The sequence below is a fragment of the Stegastes partitus genome, unplaced genomic scaffold (assembly GCF_000690725.1).
Source record: "Stegastes partitus isolate 25-593 unplaced genomic scaffold, Stegastes_partitus-1.0.2 Scaffold56, whole genome shotgun sequence".
Classification (NCBI taxonomy): domain Eukaryota; kingdom Metazoa; phylum Chordata; class Actinopteri; family Pomacentridae; genus Stegastes; species Stegastes partitus.
In genome coordinates, this window is record NW_007577787.1 from 547491 (window position 1) to 559674 (window position 12184).

At 41.9% G+C, this 12184-nt stretch overlaps 2 protein-coding genes across 4 annotated transcripts in view; one reads left to right on the forward strand and one right to left on the reverse strand.

Moving 5' to 3' along the window:
- Positions 1-3228, reverse strand: part of gpr143 (G protein-coupled receptor 143) — a 7929-nt gene extending 4701 nt beyond the window's left edge. The window contains exons 1-6 of the mRNA XM_008275631.1: positions 2908-3228; positions 1950-2059; positions 1501-1595; positions 1056-1148; positions 577-686; positions 385-493 (exon numbers count right to left, since the gene is read on the reverse strand). Coding sequence (XP_008273853.1) covers positions 385-493; positions 577-686; positions 1056-1148; positions 1501-1595; positions 1950-2059; positions 2908-3163 — 773 coding nt within the window. The 5' untranslated portion in view covers positions 3164-3228. The remainder of the gene's footprint in view (positions 1-384; positions 494-576; positions 687-1055; positions 1149-1500; positions 1596-1949; positions 2060-2907) is intronic.
- A 3387-nt stretch (positions 3229-6615) lies between these two features.
- LOC103352927 (ankyrin repeat and SOCS box protein 9) lies at positions 6616-11038 on the forward strand. 3 transcript variants are annotated; one of them, XM_008275634.1, is made up of 8 exons: positions 6616-6852; positions 6978-7057; positions 7319-7426; positions 7886-8036; positions 8283-8417; positions 10021-10212; positions 10354-10563; positions 10652-11038. In XM_008275634.1, exons 1-7 carry the CDS (start codon positions 6771-6773, stop codon positions 10512-10514), a joined length of 909 nt encoding a protein of 302 aa, XP_008273856.1. In that variant the 5' UTR covers positions 6616-6770; the 3' UTR covers positions 10515-10563; positions 10652-11038. The 3 variants fall into 3 exon arrangements, with proteins under 3 accessions (XP_008273856.1, XP_008273855.1, XP_008273857.1); XM_008275633.1 differs by having other exon boundaries at positions 10354-11038; XM_008275635.1 differs by having other exon boundaries at positions 10363-11038.
- The last annotated feature ends 1146 nt before the right edge of the window (positions 11039-12184 follow it).

The window sequence follows — 12184 nt, forward strand, 5'->3', positions numbered from 1 at the left end:
AAAAATGGACAAAAAGCAGGAGTGCAGCATTTTGAGAAATATCACTATTAACAAAAACAATATGTGGATTTATGTGGGGTTATATTTTACATTGATTCATGTCAGATGCAGTGACTTCTTGGAGTTTATTTACTGTCATTGGCTTGACTTCATTTGGTACATCATCCACCAATAAAACCACAATACAGTCTATTGTTTTTATATTTTATACAGATTAAAGAAATGTGACACAAGGTGTTTTAGAGGTGCAGTAGGTTGATTAAGTTACTTTGTCTTTATGCTAAGCTAACAGGCTGCTTGTTGTAGCTTCATGTTTACCATACAGCAAGAGAGCAAATAATTGCACTGTTCCTTCAAGCCCTTTGATAAAGAATGGAAACCTACCAAATGAAGAACACCAGCATTATTTTAAAGAAGCGTATTTTGATCTCATTGGCCAGCTTTCTCTCGTTTTCTGTGTAGATTCCTTGTCGTCCTTTCAGCAAAGATGTCACTAAGATTGGAAAGAAGACAGAGTTATTTATGTCTCCCCGTGTGTTGTTTTCGTTAGAGAGATCTGAAAGCAGAGGAACTCACCTGCAGATATGGTCCGGTTAAAGAAGACGGGGTTGGCTACGAGGACGAGCAGCATCGGCGCGTATGTGGTCACGTAGTGAGGAATGGCGTGCTGGAGGCCTTGCTCACAACTGCACACAAACGAGACAAATGATTTAATCGGCAATGGAAACAACTTTATAGCGGTTAACAGAGTTATTGTGTTTACTCCACTAAATCAAAAATGTAATCAGAAAACAATGATGAATAACAGCATTACGGCTAGTTGGACATCATTGGCAAAGATCATGTTTTCTATGGAAATAAAGTGACTGCAATTTTACAGACATTGTTAAATCTGCTTGTGTATTTGAGGATTCCTCTTATTATTTCTGGTAGCCGTGGGAACTAATAGGAAGAACAGACAGTGAAACAAACCCCCCCCAAAAAAAATCCCAAACTTCTTCTTCAGACAAATGCTGAAAGAGTCGACGTATCTCAGGGACAACAAAGTGTCTTACTCAGAAATGGATGGGTAGTAGAGCATGGCCACTCCTTCAACGCACAGCAGCACAGCCAGACCCCATGTAATCATGTGGTAGAGGATAATGGTGCTGAAGGGGAAAGAAACAAGTCATGAGACCCAAATCACAACACATGCTGCAGCTCCCTCTTTATCTCAGGGATGAAGATTGTTTTTTTTTTTCCCTTTGCAAAAAGCACTGACCGGGGAAGGAAACGAACGAAGCACATGGAGCCGTTAAATTCTGACTTTTACAGCATCATCAGTCTGCTTCAGTAAATGCTATTTTTTAGGTTGTTTGAGCAGCAAAACACAAAAGAATGTCAGAGAAAGGCGTGTTAACACAAACAGCCCATCATCAGTTCTGTGTATAACTTCATCCTGCTTCCTATAGGAGCAGACGATGAGGTGATAATGACTCGTGGATGGAAGGTGAGGTTAACCTGATTCCTGCAGATGTTTTCACCACCAGGAAGACGTCAACGGCGTAACAGAAAGTCCACCAAAAAGAGGCGCTGAAAAACAGCTGGATCCACATCTGCAACACACAAATTGGACACAATACACTCACCATACAGTAATTATTACAACTCAAAGCCTCGTCTCTTGGTTTATCTGCTCTGCTGTGTCATGTTTCCTGTGACTGATGCTTCACAATCAGCTGTGAACAAGCTTTCCTGAGCATCCATAAAAGCAAATGAGCACTTCTACCCATGAAATCAGGATTGTCTGCATGATTTACATTAAAGACAGCAAGTGTTTCTTGTCCTGCTACGCTTCCTTCTGCTGCCGAGTGTCAAGCACAAGGCCAAGACGTGACAGGCTCTTTCACGTGAAGGTGTAACTGAACTGTTAAACAATACAGGGCTTTGTAAAAGACTGTCACACGTACGGCACTGCCGACGCAGAAGACCTCCGGCCAGACATCAGTGTTGTTGGTCACCGAGATGCTGTCGATGATGTTGGGAAGGCCGAGCCAGACCGATGACCTGACGATGATACCTGGAAGAGAAGGAAAAAGTCTGGTTTCAATTAACATTTAAAACACATGACATTTTCTTTTCTTCAGCTTCTATTATGGGGTGCTTTAATTAATCAGATACAGCCACAGATTCCTTTTAATAGCAGCTTTACATCATGGAAATATGAGCTTCCACCAGGTGCTTTTTATAAGGGTGTTTCCATTTCCTCCCCGGCTTCACTTCAGAATGGAAACATGGGAGCTCTCCCACAGTCTTTATGCGATTCAGACTACACGCTGAGCTGTATTTCATTTTAAACTGTCATCAAGCTGTTAGTTTGCAGCAGCGAATGAATCTCACCGGGCACTAAGTACACAGAAATACATGACTTCATCTGCCTTCCCTTTCACCGGGAGCAGAAGCAAGTGATGAATGATCAGTTCAAATGTCACCCTGGTTCCTTAAGCAGTGCAACAATCTGAGAATAATCTGCAGACTTCTGTGTGTGTAACTGGTTGCTTTGGGGTTTATGGTGCATTCCAATCAAGCCAAGGCAACACCAACAACAACTTTGAAAAAAAAAAAGGGTAGTAGCTGTTATGAGTCATTTCATTACTCACATGAGTGGATCATGATTCATTCTTTTGTTTGGAATTTAACAGCTTCACACCCAAAGATCTGATTTGGTAAAATGTTATGTAGGTTCGATTTAAACAGATAAATATACACATTAATACATTTTGTTCATAGCTGCACTCAAACTGTGCGCAACAAAAGGGTTAAAACAAAAAATTCTTGCGTGCGTAATTATCCAAAAAGCAACAACAGCGCGCCATGAAACTGACTGACTCACTTTCCCAAACAACAAAAAAGCAGTTTCTTCTTTACCTGTGCATCCCAGAATGTCACAGATACTGATGATGAACAGAATCCGAGAGGAGGACGCAGGCCTGGGCAGAGGATACTGTCCCAGTCTTCTGTACCCTTTGCGCTTTGGAAGAATTTGGAGAATGGCGAAGACGAGGCTCAGCGCTGCGCTTCCCAGACTCAGAGCCCCGAACAGGACGGGCTGGAAGGTGACCACGAACTCTGTCGCCGAGTCCCGGTTCGGGCAGCAGAAAGTCTCCAGCCGAGGAGATGCCATCACGGACTGCAGAGAAAGAGAGAGGGAAGGAAGGAGAGAGGGAGAAAGGGAGAGAGAGAGAGGGGGGGAGAAAAGAAGTAGGCTACGGTGTCAGGAGAAAAAGAAAAGGAAAGGAAATGAGTGAGTCCATGACCCAACTCTGTAAGAAATCACGGGGTTGAATCATCATGTGCTTCTGTTTAATCCCTGCAGTTGTAGCTTAACTGTGGCACACAATGCAAGAAACTGACAAAGGGCTGTTGTGTTATAGAGGCTGATTTAGAGGATCAGCCGGCTACTATGTTTTATTTGGGTGAAATTCTGGTTCATTCTGATAGAAGTGATTTACTGCAGTTGTAACCCTAAAAACTTGGAGTAACTTTACTCTCCTTCTCTGGCATCTTGTTAAAACAGAGCTTACAAAATGCTTTGACAGACAAACCAAACAAGAGGATCATAATTCAACAGAGATCCAGTCAGGAACAGAAAGAAAAAGAAGAAGAAAGAAGAAGAAATAAGGCTAAAACATACCAAACACATTATTTCAATATGCACTGAATAATAGAACAAACACCAATTGATACAAATAAAAAGGCCAAAGCACAGAGTAAAAGAGAGCCAAAGCGACACCATCACTTAAAAGCGACTCTATATAAATGGATTTTAGGATTAAATCGCTGATTCTGCAGCCAAGAGGCCCTCCGTGGCAAACACTCAATCACTCTTAGATTTAGGCCTCGGCCTTGGAACAGTCAGAAAGCCCCCACCTGAGGATCTAAGGCTGCAAACTGGCTCATACAAGGGTCAGCATTTCTGTTAGATATATATGTCGCTCTGGGGCAGACTCTGATGAGCTTTAAATGTGATTAAATAAAATCTTGAAATCAACTCCAAAATGAACAGGTAGCCAGTGGAGGGAAGCCAGGATGAAGTGAAGTCGTCGGTTAGAACCAGGAAGAAGCTGAGAGGCAGCATTCTGAAGCAGATGGAGGCGATGGAGTGAGTTATAGTTGATGCAGAAGTCACACTCTTAATACAGAAACCTCAAGACAACAACCTCCAAATCCCCCAAAACAAGATGACTCAGCACAACGCAGGCAATCAATTTGCACAACACAACAACAACCCCACCAACCAATCACTGTGTTTCTCTCCAAAGGGAATTTTGCTTGTACAGAGTTAAGCTGAGGGACAATAGAGGGCATGAAAGAGTTTTCATTTCTATATATGCATTTTTTAAATATCTATTAGTCTAATAGGACCCCAGACGTAGATAATTGGAGGCGAAGTAGTGACATGACATGATAGATCAAAGCCAGCGGACTCTTTCACTTGTGAACTAATAAGTGGTCTAGTTAGAGGCAGAGGGTTCATCCATCCATCCCATCGACCTCAATGTGTCTGCTGGGAATCTGCGGTGCCCCAAAATTAAACCGAGCCTCCTGCTGGCGACGTGAGCCGCTCGATCACTCCTAAACACACATACATGGACTCCTCTGCTCATTTTGTGACCTGCAGAATGGATTTTGTGATAAAAGAAAAATATGGACTAGGGGGGGTCCGGTACAAATGGACTATTTTTTACTGATGTACAGTTACATCATATGCACTCAAACCCAATTTCTGACACAGGCTCCAGCTGGTATTTTTCAGCTATAGGAACTGTATGTTATTGCTTCTTTGTACAGACAACATTTGCTTGTACTCAACTGGATTCAAATCGCATACAAATGCATGAGAGACTCCCTGGGAACATGGCATACATATACTGGATGAAATTTGGAACACGAGAGCCGACACATGGCCATATTGCATGCAAATCGTGCTCATGCACATATGGTATGTTTGCAGAGAACAGCCAGCCCAGGATATTTTGAAATGCAAACATATTTGCATTGGTGTAGGCATAGCTTGTCTTCATCTGTTGTATTTATGGCAGAATAGATGCATAAAAAAAATCATTTCCTGCATCCAGTGATGAACAAAGATGTCAATCAAACTCAGAATGGAAATTTTAAAGAAGGAATACAGATATTATAACAGTCTTATGAAAGCTTTGATAACTTTCAAGGCTGTTCAGGTAAAAAAATGTTCAACCTGCACGATGAAAAGTTTAAATGAAAACATTTTTGTGCTTGCCCAACCTTGGGACTTAACCACACTTATTCCTATTCATAGACTGATGATAATAAGGATGACATTTGCTGCACTTTGCCTGCACAGCTGAGCAGAGTCCTGCATCCGTGCAGCAGACGTTCACCAAGTGCAGTTACAGGAGAGGTCACGGCAGCTGCTCGATCGCCCTGCTTGGCCTGAGATCTGAGAAAACTGCTGGACATTTGAAGCAGATTTATTCAGGGGAACAAAGCATCAAGGGCCTTCATTATTCAGTACTACAGAGAGGGCATTCATTCAGTTTTTACAATGGCATTCTAATCCATATGCACCTTTCCTGACAAGGCACAAAGTCAATTGTACGGCAAGCTTGTAGCTTGCTGCCAGGGATTAACAACTCCCAGAGGAATACACTTGGAGTATTGACTTGCTTTGAGCATCTGCTCTCTGAGGCTGCCCTCTGCTGGCCTGTATATTATGTGATTGTGGATCTGACAACACGGTGGATATTGGTGGAGCAGTACACATGGGAATAGCTGTGTGTGAAAATGATTGACCTGCTACGATAGAAACTTATTGCACTGATAGAGCACATGGAGCAATCGCTGTTGCACGAATCAATAAGTGAAGGGCTGCAACACATAAGACAACTGTTGTCTCCAGGCCAAACACTGGGTATATATTGAAATAATAATACAGATATTGTGTGGGGAATAAACTGAATATGGTGTTGATTATAGTGTTATAGACAGGCTTCTAATATAACTTTAATTTCTGTACATTAAATGTGACATGTCAGCTCAATGTCAATATTACTGCTGAAGCGCAATAAAAATACTTTTATTCAACCACTTAAAACATAAAATCTGCTTTCTATAAATTAAAAATTCTCATCAAGCTGTAACATTTAAGAATCACTTAAAAGGGGTTTATCAAAAGATTTTTTTAAATGGTGCTTTCATGTCCTAAATCAGCCACAATGAGAAAAATATGTCCAAACAGATGTTAAATCTTTAGATGTAGGAACTTTTTTATGGTTTACAAAGTTTTCAAACCACTTATACATGGTGCATGAACAATGGGGAGGCAACTTTACACCACTAATTTCCCCTCATTCAATTCAAAAACTCCACAAATGCCCTCCCCCATCACTGCCCATCCTCTCCTGCAGGGGAGGATGGGCGTGGACCAACAGTGTCAAATTACACACAAATTACAGACCCGACCTGCTCAGCAAAAAAAAAACAAAAAACCTCTTCCCCTGTCCCTCTGCACCTTCATTGGTCGAGAACCCTACATTCAACCAGCCTGCTTCCTGCATGGCAAATACTTCTGCCTGAGAGGAAATGATATCACAGCGCCAAGATCTGCCACAAGTCTACTGGAAACAGATGAGGACCAAACATATTTCAGATATGCTTTGACTCCTAGTTGGACACAGCTCGGTTTATATTGCAAAACCAGTGAGGATCAGGTCATTAAAAAAACAGCTTTTGGAAGGACGCTGTGAACTATGTCTGCTGGAAACAAAGAGACTCCGAGAGACACTGCATGTCAAAGTGGGACTGAGTATTTCTCAAACCCTTTGATGAGCGGTGAGTAGAGGCTGGCAGTTCTAAGCTGCAGCTGGAGTACATTTACCATGTCATTTGAATGCATATTTGTATCATTTTTAAAGTGAGCCAGGTGAGCAACTGTTGTTAATGTAATCTACCTGTAGATGTTGCATCGGACTGGTCTCCGATTCATGATGCAGCCTTTAATGGACGGATCCTCGCTCTGCAAAGGCTCATTGCTCAGGTAAAGTTTAAAGCAGGTTAAGTTAAACCAGGATCACTTTAACATGCAGTTTACTCATCAGGAAAAACTTTTGCTGTCTTAAATCATCATGTATGTGAAAGACCCATAAGTTATTCATTAAAACATTTAATATTTCACAAACTAACAGCTTGTGATGATAATATCTCAGGGGGTTCCGGACTCATGTGGCTATTAATATCCCATTTTCAAAACTCATGATGCACATGTATTGAAACTACATGTATTGTGTTTTGTCCACAGGGCACATGTGTAAATCTGAGCACTCTGGACAAGGTCTCGCCCCTCCATGGAGCGTGCATGCAGGGACACACGGCATGCGCGAAGCTTCTGATGGAAAATGGGGCAAATGTCAGTAAGGCCTCATCATCTGGTTACGATTTATTTGTGACTGTAACGGAATCGAAAACAATCTGTAATCAAGACAGCGTGTTTTCCGTCTTCTCTTGAAACAACCGAATGAATTATTGATGCTTCTAACTTACTCATGGGACATTTTAGTAAGAAATTAACCAAACACACATGCTTGCAGACACCTACATGCATGCACAATAACTCATACGCAAACAAAAAACTTTGCATGTAAAGCTGCCTGCTCACCACAGCGCAGATCTACAGTCAGTGTGTTGTATAAATATAATAGACTGAATTTTGCTATATTACAGTTTCATTATATGTAGTTACCACTTAAGAGACATACCTACTATAATAATAGGATCACTTTTGCCTTAATTGTTTTAACTTTGAATTAATTGGTGCTTGCAGAGAATTTAGGGTGAACTCCCTCAAAAGTATACCTACCCATTTCAGGTAAACAGTTCAACCGTGGATGGACAAACCACCTTGACAGAAGCTTGTGCTCGGGGTCACGTGACCTGCGTGTCGCTGCTTCTTCAACACGGAGCAGCTTCTCTGGGGACCAGTCAGTCCAGTTCTCCCATCCACAGGGCAGCAGCCAAAGGTTAGAAGTCACATTTCACAACATATGCATAGATAATCTATTCAAACTGGGCTTAGTCACTCAATACAAGATGCACAACAAGTGCCATGAGGAAAAATCCCTGAAAAATGTGTAAAAATAGTCTGTGTTTGTTGCCTACAAAGTAAAACATGAGCATCTTCTCACCCGGGATGTCAAGCAGATTTCACAGCAGATCCTTTCAAGTACGTGACTTCCCATTATGATGATTCTGACGTCTCTCCACAGGTCACCCCGAGTGCATCGAGCCTCTTGTTCAGTACGGTGCAGATGTGGATCAGCATATTGACAACCTAGGCTCTCCTCTCCACGTTGCCTGCACCAATCAGCATTTAAGTACTGTGAAGAAACTGCTTCTCCTAGGTAAGAAAGCCTCTTATATGAATTTTTATCTCTCATATAAATGTATTGGTCTTTTAGGTTGAAGTAGAGATGAAGGCAACTTAGATCAGGTGTTGTAATAAATGTAGAATAATTAATCACACAAGTTAAACAACTGCAAAAGTCATGGGATCGGAATCCAGGTATCTCCAGAAGGAACAATAGGGTTTCAATAGTTTACATTACAAAAGTCCTGCATTGAAAACTGTCGTTGTGTGAAAGTACACAAAGAGTGATAAGCAACGGCTTCTTGACGACGCCGGTTTTACATTTTAAAGACTATTTACAACTCTTGGGGAGAACTACTACATATGTAAGATAGCTATAAAAAAAAAAGGCCCTTTGTGTTTGCAGGGGGGAGCTGAGTGAAACTGGATAAACTGCCTCAGGAGGTGTCACTTGAATTAGCACTGAATCTGAAAGTGGGTTTGTGGGGGTTAAATAGAAGTGAGCTTATCAGACCTGTGTAGCCTGCTCCTCATCTCTGTTAGAGGTTAGCCGCTTTGGGGTATGTTAGCGGTGAACGGCTAACCTTGAGCTCACAAAATGACATTGTGGAGAGGCTGGATTTGAAGGAAGAGGAAGAACACACAGATTTAAAATAGACGATGTCTCTGATTCCGCTAAATCATTTTCTGTTTCTTATTACTGTCTATTATGAGACCACTAATGTTATGGGAATGCAAAGGTAGAATAGTTTGCAACGGTTTGAGGCATTCAAGTGAGGATGCTTTCTACAATACTTAATAATTATTATTTATCAATTCACTGCCATATAAACTGCAGTAAACAGACTCAAATACCTCACTTTACCAGTTTGAACACAAACCAGTACAAGCTCTCTTAGGTACATTTGCACAGTTTTTTCCAAGTTACCCTGCAAGTAGGTTATTTCAGGCATTTTGTGGAGAACTTGTGAAGAGTGTTTCCTGTCTCTTCACGTAATCCCAGACCTGGGGGAGGGAGCGTTTGTGGCAAGGCTCTTTGTGCTTCTTCTAACTGAAGATATTGCACCTCTTTGTGACTCTGGCTGGATGTTTGAGGTTGTTTTCATGCTGCGGCATGAATTTGGGACCAATCAAGCGGGTTCTCTAATGGCATTGCATGATTGGATGGATACCAACCTGCCTGTACTTTTCCAGCATTGAGCGGCGCTACTAATTCTGGTCATATCCACCGCTCCAGCTGCAAAAACGGAGCTGCAAGGAAACTACGTTGTACTAAATTGCTGTCTCTGTGCAGTGTTTACCCACGAAAATACATTTTACAGACATTTTTTGTGCAAGAATTGAACTCGTAATGAAGTCTATCTATATAGTCGTATTGCTACCCATGATATCCAGCATATCCACAACAAGACTCTGTCGGATATGATGTGTGTAGTGAAGTAAAAAGTAGAATGTTTTACCTCAAAACTGTGCTGAATGCTCGAGTAAACTTTACTCATATTTCATGGAGATCTGCTTGTGTTAAATTCACATTGTGTTATAACTGATGGATCTGCAGTTATAGAAAACTGAATTTCCAGTATCGCCCCATCTCATGTATTGTCAGGGCATCATGGCTAACTTCTTCCCTCCCTCAGGCGCTAGCGTGAACAGCAAGGCATCTGGTGACTCGCCCCTGCACATTGCCGCCCGTCTGTCCAGCCCCGAGTTGGTGTCCGTCCTGCTCGACCACGGGGCAGATCGCTTCCTCACCAACTCAGAGGGCAAAAGGCCGATGGACCTCGCACCTCCCAGCAGCCCCTCGGACAGACTGCTGAGACAAGCAGGAGGTAGTCAAAGCAAACTAACCAAGTAGCCTCACTGTGGGGATTCGCAAGTTTTTCTTTTCTTACATTGGGGCTGGTTGCCGTAGGCAGAAGTTAAATAATCGAAAACATCTCTCTGTAATGGCTCCTTGCTTCTCCCCTGAGTGTCCCCAGGAGTGTCTCCTCTAATGCAGCTGTGCCGGCTATACATCAGGAAAACTGTGGGCAAGCAGAGGCTGGGTAGGATTTGTGACCTTCACCTCCCCACGGCGCTGATACAGTATCTTCTCTACCGATCAGACCCGAGGGCAGATCTAATGCACTGACATTCCTCAACCTTCCCGTCTCAGGTTCTTCAGAGCCTCACAACTATCGGTCAGTAGGGGGCAGGCTTGTATAATATTGCAGGGAGATGATGACATCATGACTCATAATAATTAACCATGATTCCCCTTTGTGACAGACCTCGAAAACAAATTCAACATCAATGTGGACATTTATACGGATGCTTAAAAGTCCTGGAGCAAGATGCCACAATTAATAGCAATAAAGAACGAGACATATTTTAAGTGAGAATAAAAGCTGCAAATGACTATATAATGAGTTTATACACTGAAACTACTGGAAAGCTATTTTTGATATTACACAAGCACCTTCAATAATATTGTTTTTTTTGCCATTTGTACCAAAAGACTTTGTAGATGTTGCTGCAGAGTGTAATGTTGTTTACACAAAAGTATTGTTTTGTAACGTGTCATACAAATGAACCACAGATTCTTGATTATTTTGAATAAAAGCCATCATACGTCTGGTGTGCTTGCATCAGGCTGGATGGGCAAAATGTCAGATAGCCTTGGTGTTTTATTTGTCATCAAACATGCAGGTTGATATCTGCTGTTTTACAAGCATCTGGTTTGGCTTCCAATGCACACAAACCACCAGGACTTCAGCTGCCAATTTTTTTTCTTCTTTCTTTTCAGTTTGTTCTTATCTAGTTTGTGTTCTGTTTTAAAATTGTTGCTTCTGATTGTAAAGCAACTAAATATGTCTATCCAGCTGTACACAGAGTCTGATGTGTGGCTTTACAGGACGTGCAAGGTATCTTTGTCTGCATACAGACTGTGAACACGCTTGTACAATTTTCCTGTTTGTCGCTCCCTGTGCGGCAAAGAATTCAGCGTAATAGGTTTGGAATTGTACATAGGAGACGGTAATCAAGATTGTCTGTGAAAAGTCAGCTGTTTCGCTGGAATCTAAAGAGTATATCTCAAAAGACAAACAAGATAACAAGGAGGAAGCAAAACAATCACTTGAGCACCGGCTGCATACAGACACAACATGACAGAAAAGTGACGCTTAAGCATTCATGGTACAAATGAATCAGTTATAACCCAGTTATGTTCTATAGAGGATTCAGGTTGTTTCTGTTCCCCTGGTCTGCCTGAGATACGAAGCTTTGAAGATGTTAAAGTGAAGCATCAAGAGTTTCTAGCTGCTAATTTTCTCGTGGTGCCCCTTCTACTTCTTGTAATAACACGAGGCGAGGAGAGGGCACTGGTACCAAGCTGGAGCAATGATCTACACAATTTGTGACTCCCATTAATTCAGCTGGCAAAAACCAAAGAATGCCATGTTTTATTTAGGCCACCCCTTCTCTCCACTGCCCAAATCTAGTATTTACAATGTGCTGGCCGATTTCATGGTAATCATTTGTTTATCCGCTGCCTCCAGCTCAAACATGCAGTGCAGAACAGACCCGTCTATTTTTCCTGATTCTCTCAATAGCGTTATTCGCACAATTCCCATAAATAGAGTGCGAGCAAGGCATCAATTTGTCATGTTTACTTCTAGCAGCCTGTGAGCTTGACAACATTCTTCACCATTTCTGCAAAAAAACAGTTTAAGGGCTCAGTGACCTCTGACCCGTGTGTTTGTCTGTACATGCAGCCAATCAGTGGGTCAACAGATGTCAGAGGGAGGGAAAGCAGAAAACAGG

Excerpts from the sequence above, each read along its gene's own strand:
- LOC103352927 (XM_008275633.1), top strand. The coding sequence starts at position 6,771 with ATGTCTGCTGGAAACAAAGAGACTCCGAGAGACACTGCATGTCAAAGT. Across the intron at positions 6,853-6,977 it reads CTCAAACCCTTTGATGAGCG|ATGTTGCATCGGACTGGTCT; the intron begins GTGAGTAGAGGC and ends ATCTACCTGTAG. Across the intron at positions 7,427-7,885 it reads TGATGGAAAATGGGGCAAAT|GTAAACAGTTCAACCGTGGA; the intron begins GTCAGTAAGGCC and ends TACCCATTTCAG.